The sequence below is a fragment of the Acipenser ruthenus genome, chromosome 5 (assembly GCF_902713425.1).
Source record: "Acipenser ruthenus chromosome 5, fAciRut3.2 maternal haplotype, whole genome shotgun sequence".
Classification (NCBI taxonomy): Eukaryota; Metazoa; Chordata; class Actinopteri; order Acipenseriformes; family Acipenseridae; genus Acipenser; species Acipenser ruthenus.
This window is the reverse complement of record NC_081193.1, coordinates 32,669,308-32,694,987: the sequence shown is the minus strand read 5'-3', so window position 1 is coordinate 32,694,987 and position 25,680 is coordinate 32,669,308. Positions and strand designations below refer to the sequence as shown.

The following is a 25,680-nucleotide window of genomic DNA, read 5'->3' as shown; positions in this document are numbered from 1 at the left end:
TTCAGTTAATAATATTGTGATGTTAGTGATGCATTTGTTTTACAACCAGCCACAGCCACCTGTAAGAAATTGAACCGTCAACCTGATAAGAAAAATCTGTGTCATATTCTTCCTAGAAGTACAGTTCTTGGCTGATCGTCGATGCCAGATCTTAAAAGTGGACAATTATAGTTCGATTTAAATAAAAAAATAGATATCTGGAACAAACCCAGATGTAGAGTAAACAAATTATGCGGGAGGTCTCCTCTTATGAGAACAAATTGCACTAAATCCCAGACAGCATTTTCTTCTGCAATCCTTGAATATATGAACCTCTTAAACTAGTACTGCTCATTGTCAGCTTTCTTTCATTGGTTTGTTATTATTGCAAAGCCCCTAAAGCAGACTGTCAAGATGTAACAAAAATATATATGGTATATGGGCATCCGATTGAGATTAAAGATCCACACTTCTGTCTGTCCTGCACATTTTATTTGGTTGGACAATTTAGATATTGAATTACACTCTGTAAACCATAGGGCTTTAATAGTTGCAGTTTAGCATTAACCTAGTTTGACACTCGAGATAAATCAACCAGCATAAGATACAGAAAAAGCTGCGATTTATTCTGGCATCTTTTTAGGGGAGTCCATTTAGCACCTTTTTGTACAACAGATAAATCGTGTTATAGTAGGGTTCATCCATGTTAAAATTGAACACAATTTTGTGCATTATGCTCTAGCATGTTGAAGGGGTACAAGGCTGGTACTGCTAATGTTTTGACAGTTTCACAATCCCTGAGTTTTAGTAATAAAATCATGTTTGCCCACAGAAAAGAACTGTCTATAGCTTTATTGTCAAGCAAAGTGATGTCATACTCCTTTCCTGTTAGTTCTATTACCAAAAATAATCCTTCAGGCAAGTGTCTTATTTTCAAGGGAGTCTAGGGAGTATGATTGCAGAATTGAAAAATGGCATACAACATACAGTTCAACATTTTCATGTGTTACTATGTTTTAAATGTTTTTTTTTTTTTCTAAACTGAATTTGTGTCAACGAGGATAATTGCACAAAAAGTATAATACAGCTTGTATGAGACATACTTCAACACTAACATTTGTGTTATTACTGTTTGTTTCATTTTTGATATGGTATTCTAATGGGAATGATCAGTCATCATATTACCATTATTTCAGTTTTGCATATTTAGAATATGCTGTTCTCAGAATCAGTAGATTTGCAAGCATAGATAATGTTGGAGAATATTGCTGATTTCCAATGCCAGCTATGAGATTCAGATTTATTTGGCTTACCAATGAAAGCCCTATATAATTCTGTTTTAATCATCTTAAATGCAAGCCCTGACACTCAGTTTGTTACTTCCATATAGAATGATTAATGGATGTCCTGGGATTTTCAATGCTGCTTTCTCCAACATCAATAAATTGTCAAAGTACACTTAAGAACTCTTTAGTAACCAGTTTTTTGTTGTTGTCATGCAAAAAACGAATTAATTGCATTACAACACTGATCTCGAATGGTATTAGTTCTCCAATCATTTTGGAACATGACAGTCTCATCTCTGCAGTAACAGCAAGATGGTTCCTATTGTCACTTGTAAAGCAGGCATATTATCTTCCCAGTTCCCATGGGATTTTTTTTTTCTTTACCCAGTTCAAATCAATCTGAAGCAGTTTAGTCTGATAGCTTTTCAGAACAATCCAGCTCTAGGGAGTGTTTTAGTTCATAATTAACCAGTCATTGTACTGTATGTTAGAACCCCTTGGAGTCCCTTCAGAAGAATTGTTAATCAAGCATTAACCTGAGCCCATTACATTCAGGTCTATTTTTAAGTGCAAGAATAGTCAACCCCCTCTGGAAATAGAATGGAATTTACAAATTAACTAATCTTTTAGGTTGAAAAACATGACAAACAGAATTTGCTAGTTTCAATATTTTCTTTTATAATACAGTAGCCATTTTCTGTCTGTCGAAAGACAACTTTATGTATATATCATTGGTCTAAATATACATGTATAATAGTCTATGTATAACAGTGTTTTAAAATTAAGTGGCTGAGTCTTTGAATATGTTGGGTGTTTTGTTTTACGGTGTATGTTGTCATAATATGTTAGAACCCGATTATATCTAGTGACGATTTCTAGGAGGCTGTGGGCCTCCTCGAGTTAACTTGTGTGAGTGGTTGAGAGGTAGGGGAAACGCGGTTGGAGGTGACTGACTGTGAGGGCATGCTAGTAGCGGGAGGCGGGGTGTAGGGAGGAAGGGATGCGTGTGATTGGAGGGGAACAGGTAGAGCAAGGGCATAAATAGGGGGCGCATTCCAATCGGCCCCCGTTCTTGGCATGAATGGTAGAAGTGACAGGATAGAGAGTGAGGAAAGTGAGAGATAGAGTAAAGAGGAAAAGGAAAGCAAGAAATATGGAATCACCACTTGATTTTGTGTTTGCTCCCAGTACCCTTCCCTTGCTTATATTTATTTTGTTGTTTAAATAAATATGGGTTCAAGCCTTTAATATACCTACCTCTGCTATTTAATCGGGCAGATATTTATTTATTTATTTTTTGGCTGGGCATTTTCCAACACCCCCTGCCGAGAAAGAATGCACGAGAGAAGGCTTCCTGCAACAGTTAGTATCTGGTTTGTTGTTGCTGTACACACTTACATTTTCTGCAATGTCCAGAACGATCCTCAATGGCTTGGTTTACATGCACTTGAAAATCGACTCAACAGTCATGACTGTGTGACGATGTCACGCGAATACATCGTGAAACAGCAAAAGGACGTCATTTTGGCAGCACGACTTTAAGGGCAGGGTTTCTCTCGATAAAAATAGTTGTAAAAACCCATGTAAACCGGAGCAGGAATCGTGCTTGTGGCTCACAAGGTTTCAGCGGTCAAGATCCCGTTCTTCTGACTTAATCTCACGTAATCTTCAGCAGAAAGGCCGTACAAAACAGACCCCCCCCCCCCCCCCCCCCCAGAACACACACACACACACACACACACAGTGCATTTATGGACTACTACAACACTAGAATCATCACAGTTATACTCATACCTGCCGACGGCAGTCATTCACAGTACATTTTAAACATCATCAATATTAAAATGAAAGACGAACTGTCGGATACAACTCAAAAGTTTTATTCAAGCACATCAGATTAAACATCGGCACATCCGAAACACCTGTATTTAAATGAACAATTAAACATAAAAGGGTCTGTTTTCTAACTTACCACATATAAAGCACTACTTTTCAAAATGAAAAACTATAATAAAACAAACATTTCAAAATAAACTAGTGTGTAAACCGGTATATGCACAAACAAAACTGTAAAAACAAAAGTAGTTTTTAATCTGAAACGAAAGTAACATGTAATTTAACCTGCGTATGTGTCATTTGCAACACAGAATCCAGGTTGAACTGCTGCAGCTTTGCAGTTTTCTGATTGAAATGTTTCTGCTGAAGTGCTGTGGCTAGCTTCAAGATGAAATCTCTCCTATCTTGTACAAAACAAAGGAATTGATGGCTGCCAGGTCCAGTAGAGATAACAGGCTTATATATAAAGAAATTGAATATTGTAGGTTATATTCAAAATCAAAACATGTTTGTAAAAGGTGGTTCTAGTGTTAATGAAATGTAACTTTTAGATGTTCCAAAAACACACACACACACACACACACACACACACACACACACACACACACACACATATAAATTCTAAGTAGTAAAACTTGTAGAAATTGTATTTTATATAATTTTGTGAGTGTGTGTGTGCTGGAAAGGTAACCAGACAAACGTAGCTAATGCGTGGCACAACACAAAATTGGATGTACAAAGTTCATTTCTGCAACTAACGTTTTGTTTTATTGATGTTAGTACTGTTAATATTACATTTACTATTCAAGTTGTTTATGTTTAGTTTAAACAACTTTAGTTTTATATTGTGGAACATGATTAGGAGAGTTGTTTTAACTGATGTTTACCTGTTTCATGGTCCTGAATTGTGTGTGTGTTTTTTTTTTTTAATGCCAAAAACCCGGAAGTCCTTAATACAATGAAAAAAAAACAAACAAAAAAAATCCATTCTCAGTTCTTGTGCATTATATTTTGCTATTAAACTCTTTCATGGATTAACCTTGTTCTGTGAAAATGTGTTACATTTACTGAAATAAAAATGCGTTTAAAACGATCAAATTCTTATTGGCCATATTCTTCTTTTAGGTTCTATTGATTTGTGTATGTATTACTATGCAGGACAGCCACTATACGATTGTTACCTTTATTAAAATATGTGCAGGGATGAATCTACCGATTTTTTTTTTTTTTTTAAATCAACTAATGCTCATAAATAAACAGATTTTTTTAATTTAAACATTTTGTAATTGTGAATCAGAAAGATCACTGCAGGTCTTTTTAATTTGCTTTTAACAGAACCCATACTTTTAGGTCTTTAGTGGAGCCCTTCCAGAGCTCCATAATATAGTATAAAATCTATAATAAATTAGATTTTAACATTGTGGCCCAAATGTAAACACACTTTTATTGTTTAATTAATCATTTAATAATAGCACTTAACTATAATTGTACATTAATAACAGGAAGGTATCAAATGGTTGTCTTTTGAAGGGACAAATATCCATAAGAAAACAAAGCTGTGAATGTTAAACAGTACTGATTGTAACAACCCATAACAGGCAAACATTTTAGTTATCTAAATCACACAAACCAGCTGTGGTTAATACTTGCTATCAGATGTTACAATTTGCTGAATAGGTAGCCCAGAAAACTGGACATCATAAAAATGTCACCATCCCAATTGTTCTTTTCAGTTTTAAAACACCTGCCATGTGGAATATATTTTCGTGCTTCTCCAAAGCTGTGTTTAATTATAAAACATTTCTAATCTTGGCCCCTTTTTTACCTCAGTGTTACCATGGCTTAATGCATGTTTTACAATGTACTTTTTAATCCCTCAGTTTAACTTGAACTTATTTTCCTCCCACATTTACAATTTGTTACAACAAAAACATTCTTTAAGGTGATGTTCTTCTGGCATGTTTGATTGGCATCTTGAAAGATTATCTCAGAGGCTGTTCAGCTCTGAAAGATTTACAAATAATTCTGCATTGGCAAGAACGAAAACCATTGCGATAAAACCTGCACAGTGGTTTGGAGTTTGAGTGACATTAAGAACGCTGGTGACCAGAGTAGTAATCTTATTGCAAACAGAAGTGACTCCTCATGCAATTAAAAAACTAATCCTGGTGTTCTACATATGAATCAAAAGTAGGATGTTTGTTTTGCTATTTAATGACACCATCTGTTCTACATATATATATAAAGATGGATTACTTAAGATATAATCACTTTCCTTCACCAAAAAATATTTGCTTATTTAACCAGAATTTGAACAATTAGTTACGTTGGATGATTTTCAAAGCTATCTGTACCAGCAAGGATTTATTACAGTGAAGTTTGTGGTTATCTTTTTAGCTTTTCATTATTGAGTTGAGAAGACTTGAATGTTTTATTAATGAATGCTGCAATATATTAAGCTTGACAGTTGAAGGGTTAGAATATTGTACAGAGTTTAATGGTGCAGGTTTAAAATTACTGAGTCTGTCCAAGTTTGTTCAAACTAAATACGAGAGTAGTGTGGCAAAAATGGTTTCAGAATGCAATAATATAATAATATAATAAACTATTTTATATAGCGACTTCAAAAGCAATATCTCAAAGCGCTTTACAAACAAACAAAACAAAAATGAAAATGCCTTTCTATAAAAGTAGGTCTTTAAGCGAGATTTAAAAGCATTAGAGTGGCAGAATCCCTGATCACATTAGAAATGGCATTATAGGCATTCTCTCTCTCTCTCTCTCTCTCTCTCTCTCTCTCTCTCTCTCTCTCTCTCTCTCTCTCTCTCTCTCTCTCTCTCTCTCTCTCTCTCTCTCTCTCTCTCTCTCTCTCTCTCTCTCTCTCTCTCTCTCTCTGTCTCTCTGTCTCTCTCTCTCTCTGTCTCACTCTCTCTCTCTCTCTCTCTATATATATATATATATATATATATATATATATATATATATATATATATATGCTCAAATTTGTTGGTACCCCTCCACAAAAAACGAAGAATGCACAATTTTCTCTGAAATAACTTGAAACTGACAAAAGTAATTCGCATCCACCATTGTTTATTCCATATTTAATAGAAATCAGACTTTGCTTTTGATTTTTTTATTCAACATAATATTGTAAATAATAAAACAAATGAAAATGGCATGGACAAAAATGATGGGACTGCTAACCTAATATTTTGTTGTACAACCTTTAGAGGCAATCACTGCAATCAAACGTTTTCTGTAGCTCTCAATGAGACTTCTGCACCTGTTAACAGGTAGTTTGGCCCACTCTTCCTGAGCAAACTGCTCCAGCTGTCTCAGGTTTGATGGGTGCCTTCTCCAGACTGCAAGTTTCAGCTCTTTTCCATAGATGTTCGATAGGATTCAGATCAGGACTCATAGAAGGCCACTTCAGAATAGTCCAATGTTTTGTTCTTATCCATTCTTGGGTGCTTTTAGCTGTGTGTTTTGGGTCATTATCCTGTTGGAGGACCCATGACCTGCGACTGAGACAGAGCTTTCTGACACTGGGCAGTACGTTTCGCTCCAGAATGCCTTGATAGTCTTGAGATTTCATTGTGCCCTGCACAGATTCAAGGAACCCTGTGCCTGGCGCAGCAAAACAGCCCCAAAACATAACCGAGCCTCCTCCATGTTTCAATGGAATTTATTAGATGGTTGTCTAATCTGTAAAGTTTAATGTAGGACTTCATGGCTATTGATTAGATCTGAAGGATACACAAACTGTTAATCATGCACAGAGGCAATAGAATAAACAGTACTGAAGTAGAAGGACAGGTAATTGTCTGTAGTGCAAATATTGGCTAGGGAAAGAACGGTGTGAATGCAGCAAAGCTAGAACATATCTTCTATTAAATTGTTTGATGTAAATGTATTATCAACTTGTCAGCATTTAAATGAATGTGGTACAACTGATTTTAAATGTAAGTCAAATGTTTATCTGGGAGATTGTCAATTTCAGATTAATAATCTAAACTGTTAGGCTACTGCTAAGAAATGGTGGTTCTGCATGCATCAGTTACTCCATCAGTGTATTTTCTGTGGCTATAGGTTCTCTACTCTTGTGCGAGAAGAGGAGGAGACATTATCAGATGATGAAAAAAACACTACTGATTTTGACCAGTTCACATATTGTACGATATAAACATAATGGTCATACTGCCAGATATTGTTCTATTCTCTTCTCTTGTGCCCCCCCCCCCCCCCCTTTAGTTCCTACACAAGACCTGTCGCTTTTTGATGCTGTTTTACTTTGTGATAATCTTTAGAAATAGCTTCCTGTCACACGTTTGGTGATAACTTTTAATGTATTTCCCAGTGAATGACAGCTAGATAATGAGTTGTTTTTGGTTACAATGGGTCCAGGCAGTATTGTGTTTTGCCCTTGAATCCTTTTAACTTTCCAGTGCTTTTGTTTCTGCAATTATCTCTGAATGAATAACTGAAGATTGCCTCTGCTGAGAGGCACTGATATTAAACTATCGTTTCTCACGGTGTTGAGCTAGTCGTAAGGAAATTGAATTTCATTCTTTCTGTTCTCAAAGTATTTATTAAATCATTGTACAGTCGAGAGATGACATTGGGTCAGCAGGTTGTATGTCTGCCTTTCATCTATTACAGTTAACCTGTGGAGTATTGCAAGAACATTCCTTTCCTTTCTTTACCTTCAAATGTACCTGATAAGATTTCCACTTAAATAAATAAGTAAATAATGAAAACCTGAATGTGTCATTCTCATCATGGGTTATCTAGCTCAAGCTCTACAAGATGAAGCCTTTAACTGCTAATCTCTCTCTTTTTTATTTTTTTAAACCGCTTTCCCAATTCCACTTATACTAGAAATGAGATATAAGTGCTTCGAAATGTGATAGCACTGTGAGACAGGAATACACTTTCATTTAAAAGTTGCAGTTTTAAACATTCCAGGCCCACACTGGGTCCCTCTACAACTTAAGTGCATTTTCAAGGCGACTTTGGGTAAAGTTACTTATTTGAGCTGCACATGTGTGTGGTAAAGTGGTAATTAGTAGCAGGTGTATAGCAGGTGGAGTGCAGATGCAGTAATTCCAAATAACAAACAGACAACAAAGTACGGGTGAAATGATTAGAAATCCAATTGTCTGATGACCAGCCAGAAAACAATAATGAGCTGGCAATACACAGCAATGTGTATTGCACAGTAATGAAAAAGGGTTGCAGTCCCGCAAACAATAAACACGGTACAAAACACACACAATTAGACACACACGATCACAGGTCCAAAGTGAGTGCTCTCAGTGCTTGTGGTGAAGTACAATATATTACGTGCTATTGGTGAAAACAAGTGCTGTGGTGATCCGGCTTTGTGCTGGCCCCTGGTGACAGCTCCGGATTTGTTTAGCCGTCTAGTGCTATTTAACGAAACAAACACAGACAGTTACTAAACAGAAAACACCAACAAAACACTCACAAACTCTTTTTCAGTTTGGGGATATCTCCCAGTCCTTCCAGTCTCCTCGTAACACTGAAACCCAAGCCAAGGAAAAGATTTACAACTCTCCGGCCCCTTTTATGCAATCATGCATGACCCCTTGGTAAACGATTACAGCTGACTCTATTGCTTGCAGCTGCTACCTCGTTTACCTTCCAGGTGAATACATTCCCGCATCGGAGTCTCATCGGGAATAAACTGTCAGGCCAACCTGTCCAAAGCCTTTCCCTTTCGCTACTTAGTACCCTCACAGGTCGAGAGGGAGATTTACAACCAGAACTCCATTATATTTCCGTCACAATGTGTCATTCCACATCAAATGCAGGTCTCCATTTTTGATTCTTTTGATATTGCATATGGAAGTACATGGTAGTGTTCTCCAGGTAATCTAGCAACAACTAAGCGTTTATATGTAATGTCGGTGTCACAAGGTAAATGGTTACTGAGCTTTTAGCCCTCAAAGTGGTTGTCAGACTAGAACTCAAAAGGGTGGGGAGATATGCGTTGTCCTTTTTAAATCTTTTTAATGTGGGGTTGGGGGGGAGAAGAAACATTTGTAAAATGTCCTCCTCCTTCTATATGGCACAATTTATGCTTAGATATGGCACACTTTTTGTACACTCACTAATGGTATGTTAGAATTAATCAATTTAGCAAGGTTTACATGCATCCAGGCAGGAATATATTGATGGAACAGCAAACTGTGGTTTTTATGTATTAGCTAAACTATGTACATTGTACATTATCTACAGTATTGTATACAGTTTGGTCATTTTATTCTCGCAAGTATAATATCGGGGCTCAGTTGTCTGTGGCAATGCAGTAATTGTTGTGGGTGCTTTCTAGTTGGCTGAATGGCATTCAAGTTGTAAGATGGTGCAGCGTTATGTGGTACTGTATGTGTATATTGTAGAATGCTTGTGTTCAACGTAGGAAGAGCTATGCTGTACATAATGAAATGATAAACACAATAGTTAATATTTGCTTCATTTCTTTAACTGGCAGTAAAATTGGACTATTAGTGTAATTAGTATCCCACATGGTTTGGTGGGATGATGGATCACAATCCAGATTATTTTGACTCTCTTCCAGGGTGATGTAGTGGCTAATTTAGTAGCTTTAAAAAAATGTGCTGTGACAGCCGTAGTGGCCTCATGGTGGTTCTTATAGCATCTGCTCTCACAGTTTTGTGATGCTTAGCATAGTTAATTTTTCATTTGCATTTTCCCTTTCCAAATATTTACATTGACTCATCATAATGGCCTCATAATTTGTGGATGTTTACTGTAGTATTTGATCGGAAAACAAGATGCTGCATTCCAAGTTACTTAATTCAGTTTATGGCTATTGCAAAAGAAACCATGATTGGTCAGCTACAACCAAAGTGTACTTTTCCAGCAGTGATTTAAACACGTTTTTCTAGTTACTATGTTACCACGAAGTTTGTCAATTTCATTTACTTTGGCTATATACTGTATCACATTTCTGGTGGATGATTCTCTATAACAGAATCCCTTGTTCTGTAATGCAGTATTGCTTAATTAATACCAATTCAATTATTGCTTAATAGTGCCACCTGGTGTGTGTGTGTGTGTGTATGCATGTATATCTATTTAGATAGATAGATAATGGCATAACTGATGGACGTTTTTGGCATTTTATGATTTCACATTGTTGTCATAGTTTTTCTTATTTGATGTTATTATAAGCTGATATAAGGGTAGCTGCACCAAGATGAAGTCACAGGGTTAGTTTAGAGATTTGCTTGACTACTAAAAATACCCTTTTTTGACAATACATTAATGTTTCTCCTAAGTCAGAAAATCCCTAAAATACATATATTTTTTTAATTCTCTTTAGAACCAATGAGGACACCCAAAAGTTTGAAAATTGCAGAGACACAGGCCAGATTTATTGCAGTGGACTGGGAGTCTTTGGGCTACAACATAACACGCTGCCACACATTCAATGTCACCATTTGCTACCACTACTTCCATAGTAATAATGAGAGTAAGGCTGACTGTCTGGATATGGACCCCAAGGCACCCCGGCATGTTGTTGGAAATCTACCACCATATACGAATGTGAGCCTCAAGATGATCCTTACCAACCCTGAAGGAAGAAAGGAGAGTGATGAGGTGGTTATCCAGACAGATGAAGATGGTATGTTATTTAACTATTCTGTCAATGATTTTTGTACATGCAAAGTCCACCTCCTTCCACCCCCCCCCCCCCCCAACCCCCACCCCCCCGGTTGCACATTATATTTAAAAACCAGTGTGTTTCCCTAGTTTAGAAATAGCGAATCAAAGATTAACAACCCTGTACCTGGACGCCTCTGTTTAGTCAGTTCCATTTGTATTGCATTTGGGGCTAGTAAAGACAGCTTAGGTGTTTTAACTAAGTTGTTTGTAACAGAACAAACAGCTAGTTTTCCTTTACAGTTAGCATTTCCCCATGCTTTTTGTACCTTTACATTACCCAACAAGCCAGCAGGTAGCTAATACTGCATTGTACTACCATATGGTTAACCCATTAAGTTTGTAATTTTTTGGAATGTTTTTAACTGGCATCTACCTATTATTTTTATTCTCTTTATCAATATTGTTGATAATGTACCTAATTTTGTTAAGTGCAAAATTTAAGTCTAAATGTAACTGGTAAGTCTGCAAATATCACCCTTCAGATGTCTAGCTTGAGTGTCCTGAAAATAGGATGCTGTAGTTTGTAGCCAAATAGATGGATTTACATTTTTTTCTTTTGTCGAGAAATATTGATTTAGAATGTATACAATTACATAAATTGTTCTGATCAAAGAAAAAATTATTTGGTACTTAATGGGTTAAGATCAAAATGTAAACTCTGTCGCCAAACTAATAACAAATTGATTGTGACAATTTAAATTTGAAAATGTGTTACTTTAATAAGACCATTTACCTTACATTTGTTTATTAATTATGTGAAATTAACTGAATAAATTCAACATACATGCTACACAAATAGGTTGAATTTAGTACTTGATCATAAAGTAATCTTTTGAAAACCACTTCATTCCATTGCAATGCTGTCCTTGAGCAGGGGGAGATAAATTGCATTGTCCTTTGTCAAGATTTTCCCACTCTTACCATAACTGACATTTTTGTGTTTAGTGGAAAAGATGTTGAGGATTCAAAAGGAGAGTAGATTTGTATCAGCGACTCACGAAGCTGAAGTGTGATACGCCATTCTGTTTTCAAACAAATGGTTTTGAGTGTGCTTTCTGTAACCTGAACAATTTGTTTTTGACAGGCTACCTCTTAAATAACTTGCCATTTCATGCAGGACAATAATAATAATAATAATAATAATAATAATAATAATAATAATAAAATTGTCCATTAAAAATAATAGTATCATTCACTACAGAATGGCAGTACATATGTGTTCCATATATGTCAATAAATTTGAGTTAATTTGCTGCAGACTTTCACCTGGGTCATGCTGTTTGATTTCAATCATGTTTGAAGTTTTGGACACTACAATTCCAAGAATATTGAAGTAACGCCTACAGTACCTTATCCTGAGTGCCATAAACAGCATTAGAGGGGCTCACAGCGGCTCAGTCTTTATCTGGTGCATGAGACTAAATGCCAAGAATATCCTTAGTTAACATTTCCAAAGTCTTCACATGCCAGCTGTATGAACAGTTCCAATGAAGTTAAAGGTTTAGATTTGTGTCTATGGGCGAATTTGGCATGATGAGGTTATTAATAATGTTCCAAAATGTGTTTCAAGTCCCAGGGGTCATCTAATCCTTCATAGTTTCCAATGCATGTGGAATAGAAATATTTCTTACTACTTAAACAGGTTGTTCAGAATTTGCATTGCTAAATGCATGGAGCTCTTAAACCAATGTGTTTTTTTTTTATTTCTAGAAAATCTGCACTGAAAATAAGTGTTTTTTACTTTTGTGAGGCTTGCTGGTTGATTCCTCATAACTAAAGGAATTGCAGGCAAATGTGTTCAGTGCTGTCATCTGCTGTGAAGGCAGATTTGATGTTTACTATGCAGGGGCTCTTCACATTCTGAACATTGTTTTCAACAGCCTACATGTTATGATGCATACAGCTGAATAGAAATAAACATCAATTCAACCAATAAAACCAAATAACATTTTGCTCTGAAACTTTTGTCAGGGGAATTTTTATTCTGGCTACCATGGTTGTTTGACAAGCTTTAATGAGAGATTAAAAAAAAAAAAAAAAAAAAAGTACTGAACATGAAATAACCACCCATACTTTTGTTTTATGTCTATTTGTACATTTCACAATTTCATATCGTATAGCAAATAAATAAAGTTGGCCTTCGGAAGTAAAACTCTGTAAACACAGCCTTTTCTATTTGGTAATCTTTGGGGGAAAATCTACACCAGTTATGTGCATTCAGCTGTTCACTGCCATTTGTGAATATCCAAAGGTTTCAGCAAGATTTAGGTCACAGTTTTAAAGAGGGACTTGGACTTTGTGCTGCAAGTGAAAAGGTGCCTCTTTGCAAGAGTGCCTGTAGTTGTGTTTTCAACTGAAAGGTATATTCTCTGCTGAATAGCTTTTCAAAATATCCAATTGCATGACAGTTTGGAAGAAATAGAGCCAATTCTACTTTCCAGCAGTAGTTTTGACTTCAAAATGACTTGCCTTTGTTGTAGTGCTGGCCTTAACTGGTATTGGATCTTTAAACTGAAACCGAAAACCTTGTTATCTCCCACAGGGATGCAATTCCCTACCCTTATTAAGCATTTGACTCTTTTATATATATAAAGGTAAGACTTTAGCCAATTGTGAATGTTAGGACTATCGCAATCTGGGTGTCTAGGAGGTGCCTATAAATATGTTTCTGCATACATACATACACATACATACACTTACTTGCATCCATAGAAATGCTTATCCAGAATGTGTGGTAGCCAGTTGTATGTGGCACTTTAATACAGAAGATTGCCTTACCGCTTTAATTTTAGAGGAAAGAATGCAGAAGGCATGTCACACCTTGGTACTATATCTGAGACTATGAACATTGAAAAAAAGGAGGATCTGTATTTTGAAATGGTTGAAATCATTTCAGTGGTAATTTTGTTAAATTGTCTGTTGTCCGGTTTAATGAAACTATATCATTTTCACAATTTTAATGCAGTGCCGAACCCTGTTCCCAGTGAGTCAATGAAAGCCATGCCATTTGAAGATAAAATCTTCCTCCACTGGAAGGAGCCTTTGGAGCCCAATGGAGTCATCACTCAGTATGAGGTAATAAAAGCTGCTGTTAAGAACTATGCTGTCTGGCTAAGAAAAACAATCATAGCTGATTTCACAGAGTTCTGGTTTCGAACTTGATATACAGTTACTCCATCTTGCAAAGTTGTAGTATTACTGTGCTGACAAATTCGGCATGAACTACATACAGTAACCACGTGTTATAAAGATGTTGATTTCAACATCAACACTTTTTGTTGAAATGTAATGGCAGCAAAATGTCTACAGTTTTAAATCCATTGTAGTCCAAATATCTAGGAGAGATTAAAGATGTTAGGATCAGTTTGCAACACTAGGTACATGACAGTATTCTGAAATATATAATTAAATATTGTGTTTTATCTAATTTAGTACTTATAAAATGGCTAGTAAATGGGTGAACAAGATCACTGACAATTCTTACTGCATGGCTAGGGCCTAATCACCTCTGCAGATCAAAGTGTGTCTGCCTCAAAAGGTTAAACATCTCGCCTCCATACTGGCAGTAACCCTCTACCGCATGTTATTGCCTGAAGGCAACAAAATATAATTGTCAAAATCTCTCCCCTGGATGATAACATTTCAGTTTTAATGCATGATGTTGCCAGTAAGCAACGTATTTTACAATCCAATGAGGAGGTGGTACATCCCATCAGGAAGCTAAACGTAAAGGGCATGGTATGTCAATGAGTAAAGCAACTTTTTTTTCTCTTATTCTGTACAAGTTGTTGGTAGCTTTTATTAGTCATTTAGCACTTTTACCCAAAGCGACTTAGATTTGGGGGTGAACTATGCATCACAACAGCTGCTGCAGAGTCACTTACAATAGGACCTCGGTTTTACCTCTCGTGCGAAGGACAGAGCACAAGGAGGTTAAGTGACTTGCTTAGGGTCACATACAGCGAGTCAGTGGCTGAGCTGGGATTGAACCTGGATCCTTCTTGTAACAAGTCCCTTTCTGTAACCACTGGACCACCAAGCCGCTCGATCGTTTAAAAAAATAAAGTTCATGCTTATAAATCGCCAAGAACACACATGGGTGTGTTTGAGAATTGTGTTATACTCCTACTTTAATTTCCAAATTTTGATTTTGTTGCCTGAAAGCTGCACCATACAGTTTACTCAAAGTACATACTGATCGTGTGTTGCCTGAAAGCTACATCATGCAATAGAGTTAATTTTAAACAAATGTAAAACTTAATATAGATAGTATTTTCAATAAATAATAAAAGAAAACAAGGGAAGATACAAGAAATGAGGTTGCAAAGCCACTCCAAAAGTGAAGTGCTCAAAATGTAATCTGTGTCTGCTTCACACCAGAAAGCAATTTCTTTCTGGAGTGCCACACCAATTGAATTAATGAATCACACAAGAGTTAGTTTTAAATACATATGTTTGATTTACAGAAACAGTTATGTTACATTTTAGAACTTGGCAAACGTTTACAAACAAATTATTCATTTTCAGTTTTTGATAATTGTTTTGTTTATTGTAAATATTGAAAACAAAAGCCATTGATTTCTATAAAGTATTGTTTTTATAAACTTTCTAGTTTGATTTTTGCTACGAAATAAAGCACTAAAAAACCAGATGTGTGTGCTTTGTTTTAACTGCATAGTGTAGCCTCGGGGGAACAAAATATATGTATGACAAAGGGGAGTGAAAATGTATAAAACAAACTGATTGCTTTCAGAAGATTTCTGAGGAACAAAAAGTAATTCAGTAGAGGTTTAAGGAGTACAATTAGTTCAGGCCTCTTAGATATTCAGCATTTTTTATTAGTCAAACACTAACAGAAATGAACTAACGTAAAAAATGTAAATGATAATCATTTCCTTGGATTTATTTTCTTTAAAATCTCAATCACAATCTCTTTGGCCATGGCGTTAGTTCCTGTAAAGTCCTGGGCTGAACTACCAAATTTAGCCAAACTGCAGAATCTGAATTAGTGGTGGAGAGTGGTTACTTTGGGTCTTGGCAACGTATAACAACAAAAAAAAAGAATCCTAGGGTCGTATTTTCGGGAATATGGTTTAAAAACTTTATGATAACGGTAGCAAATTTGTAGCTTCTAAAGACGAGCCGCCACTGGCTGTACATAACCAATAACTATACTGGTGATTCTGACCAACGGTGTGTTATAATCCAGTAACCCAGAAGCAAGTACGTCCCTTGTCAATGCATGCAATGCCATTGATTTCCAGTGGTATATATTAAGCATAGTTGAGTTCCTTAATGTTACAGGAAGTTAAAAGTATAATTTAAAGCAAAGCAATATCCCAGCAATAGAAAAACAGATGGCACTGTTTTGTGGAATCTTGTTTTGAAAGATCTAATTAACATTGCACTTGCAAACTTACAGTAAATGTGGAATGCCCTGCCTGATCGTCAATAGGTTATTACCGAGAATAGCTTGGCTTTCAAAGTGTTCACCTTTTAAGATGTTACTGTTGATGCTACATTGTTTTTAGCTAAACATTTTGGCACAGTTTGAGCAGCCAGAAACGTCGTTTGTAAGGAGTTACGTTAACTTAAGACAGATGCTCACTATCTTTTGTAATATCTGCTATGTAAGCAATGCTGGCAGTAAATATGCTTTAGATAAGACTGTTCATCATTTTTTCTTGTTGTTCAATGTCTATCCCATCCGTAGACTATTTCACAACCATTCTGTGAAAATTTAATGCAGTAAGGTCATTGTTGAGATGCTTGAAGCTACTATGAAATTTAATCATCTTTTCCCTCAGAATACACATTTTATAAAATTTTGGAATTTAGACTCCATTTCTAAATCAACTAAACCTTTTCTGGACTTGCCCTCTGAAGAATATCAGACCTTTAATTATTTTTCATGGAAATGTTCTTAATGTCTTCAGGCAGTAGACAGGCGAAAACCTTGATGTCTGTGCGAAAGATTTAATTGAACAGGCACTTACTGCAGATTTTTTTATTATAATAAAGCAGTAGCAAGTCAAAAGTTAGAAAACAATATTTGTTGGATACATTCAGCTTTTATTACTATGAGAATAAGTGTATGGAGTGAGAGAGAGAGAGAGAGAAACAAAATCAAGAATCCTTTTCGAAAACACTCCAGTACAGTACCTCACTTTACCTCACTTTTTTCTCTTATTGTAACAATGAAAATCATAACTTAAGACTTGACTCTACCCCCCACCCCTCTTTCTTTTCCTTATAGATCAGTTATAGCAGCATTAGGTCATTTGATCCTGCAGTCGATGTGGCAAAACGTCCACTGACAGTTGCATTGAAATGGAACAGCACACACCATGTATTCTCACAGCTGCATCCAGGTACCACCTACCAATTCATTATCAGGGCCAGCACAGTGAAAGGGTTTGGTCCACCAACTGTTGTGAATGTCACCACCAACATATCAGGTAATTGTAACAAAATGGCATATCAAAAAAATGAAAGATTGCTCAGATAATGCATATCAGACTCCAGTCTGTTAAGCATTTCTGAGCAGTTGATTTCCTTATAAACCAAATACTAAGGTTGCTTTGAGAAGTAACTCTTGGACATGTACTGTTTCGATTTGTCTCATTGTAGCAGGAAATGTTGCCCATACTTGTACACATTTTTTCAGTTTTGTCAGAAAACAAGAGCTGAACTGAACTGGGCAGCAGTGTGGAGTAGTGGTTAGGGCTCTGGACTCTTGACCGGAGGGTTGTGGGTTCAATCCCCAGTGGGGGGACACTGCTGTTGTACCCTTGAGCAAGGTACTTTACCTAGATTGCTCCAGTAAAAACCCAACTGTATAAATGGGTAATTGTATGTAAAAATAATGTGAAATAATGTATAATGTGATATCTTGTAGCAATTGTAAGTCGCCCTGGATAAGGGCGTCTGCTAAGAAATAAATAATAATAATAATAATAATAATAATAATAATAATAATAATAACTACGTACCGTTTATTTATTTATTTATTTTTTTACATTTCTTTTGCATGGTAATTATTAAATGTATTTCTTTCCATTGCATTTACAGCTTACAATATAAATAGTTTTCTATTAATTAATTCCTTAGTGTTTTAATAGTCTGAGATGACAGATGACAATCACATTTAAAACAAGTGTGAATCAGGGCTAAAAGCTTTTTAATGTCTTCCTTTTTTATTTTAGAAAACCTATTTTATACTAATTATACTGATTAAAGGTAATCTATTGATTTACTGAGCGTTAGACAAGAATGCAGACAACTCTTAAAAGCTTAAAATTTAAAATTTGATTGAGATACATGAATGGCTTAACAGGTATCAACTGAATTCTTAAAGAAGAGTAGAAAAGTTGGGGGGGGGACCGAAAATCAGAATCTCTACATATAATGTATCACTAATGTACATAATACCAAGATTTTTTTTTGTGTGTTTCCAACCAGCTCCTTCAATACCAGATTATGATATGACTGAAACTTGTCTCAATGAGACCGCTACCACTATTACTGTACTGCTGAAACCTGCCACGGCCAAAGGTGCTCCCATCAGGTAAATATGTGAGCTGAGCTCATTTGTATTGCAGATTGACAGGCTGCCTAGCAGCTAATAAAGTACTTAATTTCCAAGATGGATTAATTTGACATTGCTGTCAGGAGGTTTGTTTTTCTTGGTTAGGCAAAGTCTATAAATAGACCTGTAGTTAATAAAAGTAAAACTCTTGTGGGAATTTAGATATTCAAGCCTTGAATCACCCACATATCTCTTCTGTTTGATTTGTTTTTGTCAGGCTCTTCCATTTCATTTCCCTTCCTCTATTCGTATCAGTGGGTATATAGAGTTTGCAGGTAGTTGTCATAAAAGGGATTTAAAGATAACTCTAGCCTCACCAATTCACTAAATCAACTAGTTTGTGGTGTGCTTCGTATATGATTGGAAAATTAGAAACGCTGGGAAGTGGAGAGGAAGAACAACTGTGATGAATACAAACTATTTGACCTTTTTTTCTCCCCGTGGCCCTTACTAGAAATCATGTTGTAGCTATTAAATATTATCTGGCATGTCTGTAAGCTTTATTAAAGTGTGCCGGGTTATGTTAATTCTGAGTGACATTTCGCTGTCCTCATCAAGTCTCTAATGAAAGACAATTTATTGATTTGTCTTGTTTTTAAGGAGGTCGGGTAGAAAGAGCTGTGTGTTTATTCAAGGGGTTCCCTTTTTGTGGTTTTGAAGATAATTGAATTTACTAATTTTAATATTGATTTGGTTTAAGGAGAGAACTCAGGACCCCAAATTATTTTCTTAATTTATTTTCCTTATGTGCAAGTATGTTTGTGATATTGACATTCATGCTTAGAAGTAACCTGTATGTAGGCAGTGTGAGCTATTATATCGGTATATTAAATATTTATTACAAGAAAACAAGGATCTGTTTTTATCATTTACAGTTTTTTTTTAATCTATGTAGACTTTCTGAGAAGTCCTGTTAATTTAGTCCCTATTTCTACAGTGAAACATGTATTTTTGGGGATAGTCAAAATTAATAATAATGCCTTGAATAACAATCTTCAGTATAGGGCCAATGATGTGGAATCTTCCATTTAAAAAAAAAATGTGATACTATAGTATCAAATATCTGAAATATGAAAGGAGAACAGTGCTAAAAATAATGAAGAAAATTAGAGCAGAGCATGGTTAGACAGACAATACTTAGTAAAACACTGTCGTCTGTTTTTAATTTTTAATTCATTCAGAATTATTGTATCTTCCTGATTTGAAATTCATCTTAAAGTACCTGGTTGAAGGATTTCTGCATTGCCATAGCTGGACTTGCATAACGTAATGGCGGAAGCAAATTTGACAGTGCAAGCTCTTAAATCTTTTTGCAGTAAAATGTCCATAGATCATATGATTTTCTAAATGTATGTAACCCAAGGCTTTGGTTATTTTGAGAAAGTTAGAATTGGTGCTTGAGACTTTTAACAAACTGTGCTATCTGCTTAGGTAATTGTAACAGTTTATCATGTGACACAGTAACAAAGTGTAATTTGGTGGACTGGACAGATTTTATGTCCATTTGTGCCTGTATATTATGGTGTGTCTCTTGTATTTTAGATCTGTGGAGCTTTCAGTCAAAATAGATGTTGTACTGTTTGCAAGGTCATGAGGTGGGGAAAACTATCATTAGATTCTGTCACTATTGATACAACAACTGTAGACTGCTGCTGTAAGACAGGCCTTGAGCAGTCATGTCTGGCCTTGAAGATGAGTTTTGTATAGTACAGTTTTATAAGAATGTTCTGTTCGAACACTGGTTAACACCGGTTTTATCTTGGATTTAGCATTATCATACAAGTTTCATATTCAGCCAGTTTTATCTAACACTGTATTACCTTGTTTCCATCTGCCACTGAGACCGAGTTGAGAGCAGTTTTACAATTGGTCCTGTTCAGTGGTGTTAGTCCAATATAGCCACAATGGGGAAAAAAAGTCACGCAGTTCTTCTGTTGATGCACAGATAAGGGTGGCTTTTAATTAATTTTAGAAACCATTATTGGTAAATAACACATTCTCAAGAGACTTCTTTTGCCTTTTCTTTTTAAAATGTACCTTGATAATCCTGTTGTGGTATTTGGAATTCCCTTTGCTTCTGTCTATGTGCTCCATTTGCTTATTGCCTAAGCCTGATTTGTATGATTATCAGTGTAAATTTAACATTTTTATCTAGGGATGGATTTGCTTCTTGGCGTGACAATTGACATTTAATTAATGAATTTATATTTGGGTGTTAAACATATGTGTTGTGGTTTTGAACATGTATTGTTGTTCAATAAAAAAAAAAGTTTTGGCAGTATTCTCCAAAGACCTTTTGAACAGTGAGCAAAAATATGCTATATTTGTATTCTACCTTGAAATGTAAGGGTTCACAATGTCTCTTTATTCACAGTGCCTACCAGATTGTTGTTGAAGAACTGAACCCTCACAGAAATAAGAGAGAGGCAAGTTCACTGGAATGCTACCAAGTACCGGTCACCTACCAGAGTGCAGCCAGTGGGGGTTCTCCATATTATTTTGCCGCTGAGCTGCCACCCGGAAGCCTGCCTGACCCAGCTCCATTCACAGTGGGAGACAACAAAACATACAATGGGTTTTGGAATCCCCCTTTGGCCCCGAGGAAAAACTATAATATCTACTTTCAGGCTGTGAGCAGTGTGGAAAAGGTAAGAGTGGCATACATCTGGTATCTTTCCATTTTACCTCAGAACCTTCATTATTATTATTATTATTATTATTATTATTATTATTATTATTATTATTATTATTATTATTATTATTATTATTATTATTATTTGTTATTATTATTTGTTTATTTAGCAGACACCTTTATCCAAGGCGACTTACAGAGACTAGGGTGTGTGAACTATGCATCAGTTGCAGAGTCACTTACAATTACGTCTCACCCGAAAGACGGAGCACAAGGAGGTTAAGTGACTTGCGCAGGGTCACACAATGAGTCATTGGCTGAGGTGGGATTTGAACCGGGGAACTCCTGATTACAAGCCTGTTTCTTTAACCTCTGGACTACACAGCCTCTTCATACTTTACTATACTCAGACCACGTTGCCTTTTTAATATATTCTGATGACTTTAAATCCACAAAGGCTTACCAATCTACTCACAGATATGTCCTTTTTTACACACAACTGTAAATGATTGCTTTTTTTTGTTGGAGTGGGCTAATTGAAACGAGGAACGTAAATGTGTGTGTCAGTGTATTAATACATTTAAAACTTGTTTTGTTACTCCTTTTCTTGTATTTGAGAGGTGGAGGTTCTAAAGTAAACTTTAATAAATATACTGTAATCACGGGAGTATAAAGATTAATATGTATGTTAATTGTTTTACACAGAACAACTTGGTTACATTTAAGTTTTACATTTTTATTCTTCAGGGCAAGTAAAACCTCTGTGTTTACAAGTGTAAAAAAATATGTTATTCAACGAGCTGACTGCTGTGTGTGTTTTTTTTGGATGAATCTTTATACCCCTGTTATTACTTTGTCATTCCTTCACTATCAGCTCAGTTGACATTTAATCATTTCTAGCTCTTGCCAAATGCTGAATATATATTGGGGAAATGATGCACAACAGGAAGTTAAGCGCTGTGAAGGACTCCATGTGTGAAAGAACATATCTTTACAAGTCCCATGCCGATGTCATTGACATGTTCTCTTCTGCCAGGGCAATACATAAATAAAATCGGAAGAGAGCTGCACTGGATTGTAAAAAAATATTACTTGGGTGCACTATTTCATTTTTTGCTTTTGAAAATAACTCAACAGTGAAAGCATCCTGATTCCACAGTTTCTGTTGCCTATCAAACCTAGGAGTTAGTAAGAAAGCAAAGATACAGGAGTAGATTGCATTGTACACAAGTTTAAAAAGTTCTCTCTGTGACAGCAAAGTATTATTGGATTGCTCAGCAAGATCCTGCATTCATACATTTGTCAAATTACTTGTAGGATAAACCACAGCTCTGATGTCAAAGTTACATTAAATCATTTTTTTTTTCTCTTGATAGGAAACAAAAACTCAGTGTGTGAGGGTTGCAACAAAAGGTAAGATGTTTTCTTTCAGAAGGACAGACCTTGCAGGCTTATTTGAAACTACTGCAATTAAATGTGGCATTTGTATTTCAGAGCATTTTTTCTGTGCCCACTTGTACTGCCAGCAGAGTACTTTGACGCACTGAGACCTCTTCTCAGATAATGGGAGTGCTTTCTATTCTTTGTAGCTCAGCCAAAAGGATACTGTTTCAGCCGCGAGCTGGATTTAGGCAGAATTAAGAAAAGCTTATTTGTGATATTTGTGCTATAAAGTGGTTCTGGTCTGGTGCACAGTTTGGCATTAGAACAGGATGCCAAGCAACACGAGAGTGGTGGATTTAAAAAATAGAGCTTTCTTTTTGTAAGCTCTTTGTGTGTTTTAAAGATATATTTTTGAACTATAAACAAATATAAGGTAGAAAAACTGTACAGGTGTTTTATATTTAGTTTTTTTTTTTTTTGAAATATTAACCCATTATACTGTGTGTGGTATAATTAAGCATTCTTGTGGTTTTTGTAAACCTGCTAACACATTTCCAACTGAATCTCGTATAAACCAGATGCTGACTTAATTTTTTCAACGCCTTTGACATTTCTCTGGCAAAAAGTAATAGTACTGTTCACTTTGACCTGTGACTTATGTTGCTGCCTTAATGTGGTCATTATGCATTTTCTTGGTTTCCAGGTGACCAAATGCTTTGAGATATTGGCTTCATAATCTGTACACAACTGTATTCTATGACTCGAGTTCAACCAAGTTTATTTTATAAGAAAGAATAACCCTTTTCTGCCAGTAATTTTACAAAGCTGTCATAAACTCAGTTATATAGACTGCATGCTAACCGTGGTGTTAAACTCAATATTGACCTCTGATCAGAGGTCCAGTAAACATGCACATTTTCACTGCCATGCTTTTGTAATATTTGGCCATATTTTAAAATATAGATTGCATGCCAGTATATTTACAAGCCATGAGATTAGACGTGACATTTCCATTAATTACCTTAAGGGATGCAGTTTGTTTTTTTGACCTTTATGCGCAATTTAAAAGCAGCTTCATACATCTTAAGTTATTATCGAGTATACATTACCAGTGTGCTTTGCTTTATTTAAATCCCTGGCCAGCTGGGGAAGTGTGTGGTATTTTGATCTTGTTTTTGTTGTTGTACTCGGTTTCATTGTTTATCGTAAGATATATCATTCTGCTTTGAAGAAAGAGGCGACACATTATTTTAATACATTTGGTAGATCACGTATGTTGTCTTTGTGTGGTGTCAAAACTTTATATATATATATATATATATATATATATATATATATATATATATATATATATATATATATATATATATATATATATAAAATATCAACTATGATAACTATTATTAATCCTACAGTAATGCTATACTTTTTTTTACCATACATTATTTAAACTTTAATTTATTCTTTAGAGGAAAGAGAATACATGTCTAAATGAAAGTAAGTAGAAGTATCACGTAAGATCAGGACCTTATGCAGTCTTATTTTGGGTAGACATTTATGAGGTGCAAACATATTGTCTTTGTTTCACATCCTGCTTATACCTGCCATTTTTATTTTTACTGGGAATATAGTTTTTCGCTCCCTCTCTTTGATAAGGTTATCTTATAATAACAGCATAACCCTTTTTCTGCCTAGAATTTTCTAAGTGGAAGGCAAATAATGGAAAATCATGTGTATAAAGCCATATCTTCTGTTTTTTTTTTTTTTTTCTCAAACAATGTTTAATACTGAATGCCTAAAGCAGTGTAGAAAGTAATTGTGATTTAAGAATATATTAAATAAAGTTAGCGCCTCAAGTAAACGCACACAAGTTTCTTCCATTTTAGGAATATTAGTTTTGTTGATGATGAAATGCATGTTTCAAGTATAAATTTGTTATACTGTACATGAGTAATTTGTTAAAAAAAAAAAAAAAAACATTAACAGGAAAGTGGATTGTTAGATATTGACAGGACATGGATTATCATTTTAAACCTTGATCTGATATTTCTGTATCTTTGTAATCCAATTTCAATTGAATGCCTTCCAGTATTTGTCATAAATTAATCTCATAAGCACCGACAGTGATATAAGTATTCTTGAAGTAAGACATGGATAATGCCAAAACTAATACTTTTTTTTTTAAATGATACATAGGATTGATAAATAACCTTTTATCTGTAATGTTAGAACCTATTGTAAAACCAGTTTCTTTAAAGGTTATGGTAGCCTATTACTTGCATGTTGTTCATATTGAACAAGATTTTGAGTCTGAGGTAAATTACCTTTTTGTTCTATTAAAAGTTGCTACAACACTTGTGTTTATGGTAGAAGTAAACCTTGTCCATGCCACCCAGCAGCTGTTCAGAAATATCAGGAGATTACCCTAGCTTTTTAATTATTATTATAACATTTTCTAACTAGTGGTACCACCAATAAAATTAGTTTTAATTTGGTTTTATGCTAGGAAGGGAAGCAACATATTAATGTACTGAAAAATCAAGAACACAAAATAATGCCTAAAAAACTACTCTCTGGTCAGGCACTGACGGTGACTGTGCATTTGGAACAAAACTGGTGCAAATTCTTCCAGTCTCTTGCAGTTGGTGTCAATATTGGATATTGTTTCTTTGAGGGAATGTATAATGGAATCAAACATGCATATTCAAATTATTTTCAAAATTCTCTCCATGTTTTAGTAGTGCATAATATGTAAAGCAAAAGTAAGTTATATTAGGCCTTTTTTCCATCCAACTTTTAAGCTCGGTAAAACTTATGCGACAAATGCTATGGAAAACGGTTTAAATCGAAAACCATTTTTTTCGCCTTTATGTCGCTACTATTTTTGTAGCAATTTTACCGAGTAACTTATAAACTCGCTCGATAAATGGATGGAAAACGCACTGTTGACAGATTAGAGCTAGTTCCCTTTCAATTCGAAGATGACCAACAACATACTTATGGGATATGCCTACCTATTGGTAGGTATTACTGCGCTCTTTATATCAGAGCTGCTGATAGGCCCCTTCCTAGGGTGATGTCCTCGGTCCCACCTACTGAGGGATCAAAACAGTCAACCCATGTAAGCTATTCCTCTTTTTGCCTCTCAAGATGGTAAGACCTTCTGTGTTGATAACTGACCGTTTTACTAAAAGAGCTTTTCAAGGTCGACTGCAGTTCCCCAGCATTCATGCTGAAAGCTGGCTTGTCGCTTTCGTGGA

The 25,680-nt window shown here is 35.4% G+C and overlaps 1 protein-coding gene across 15 annotated transcripts in view; it reads left to right on the top strand.

The window, feature by feature from the left end:
- LOC117402914 (receptor-type tyrosine-protein phosphatase kappa-like) overlaps positions 1 to 25,680 on the top strand; it is a 206,625-nt gene that overhangs the window by 133,668 nt on the left and 47,277 nt on the right. For all 15 annotated transcript variants that reach the window (XM_034004568.3, XM_034004565.3, XM_059024017.1 and 12 more), the window contains exons 8-13: positions 10,474 to 10,776; positions 13,783 to 13,892; positions 17,074 to 17,275; positions 18,279 to 18,384; positions 20,780 to 21,053; positions 22,414 to 22,450. In XM_034004568.3, coding sequence (XP_033860459.3) covers positions 10,474 to 10,776; positions 13,783 to 13,892; positions 17,074 to 17,275; positions 18,279 to 18,384; positions 20,780 to 21,053; positions 22,414 to 22,450 — 1,032 coding nt within the window. The remainder of the gene's footprint in view (positions 1 to 10,473; positions 10,777 to 13,782; positions 13,893 to 17,073; positions 17,276 to 18,278; positions 18,385 to 20,779; positions 21,054 to 22,413; positions 22,451 to 25,680) is intronic.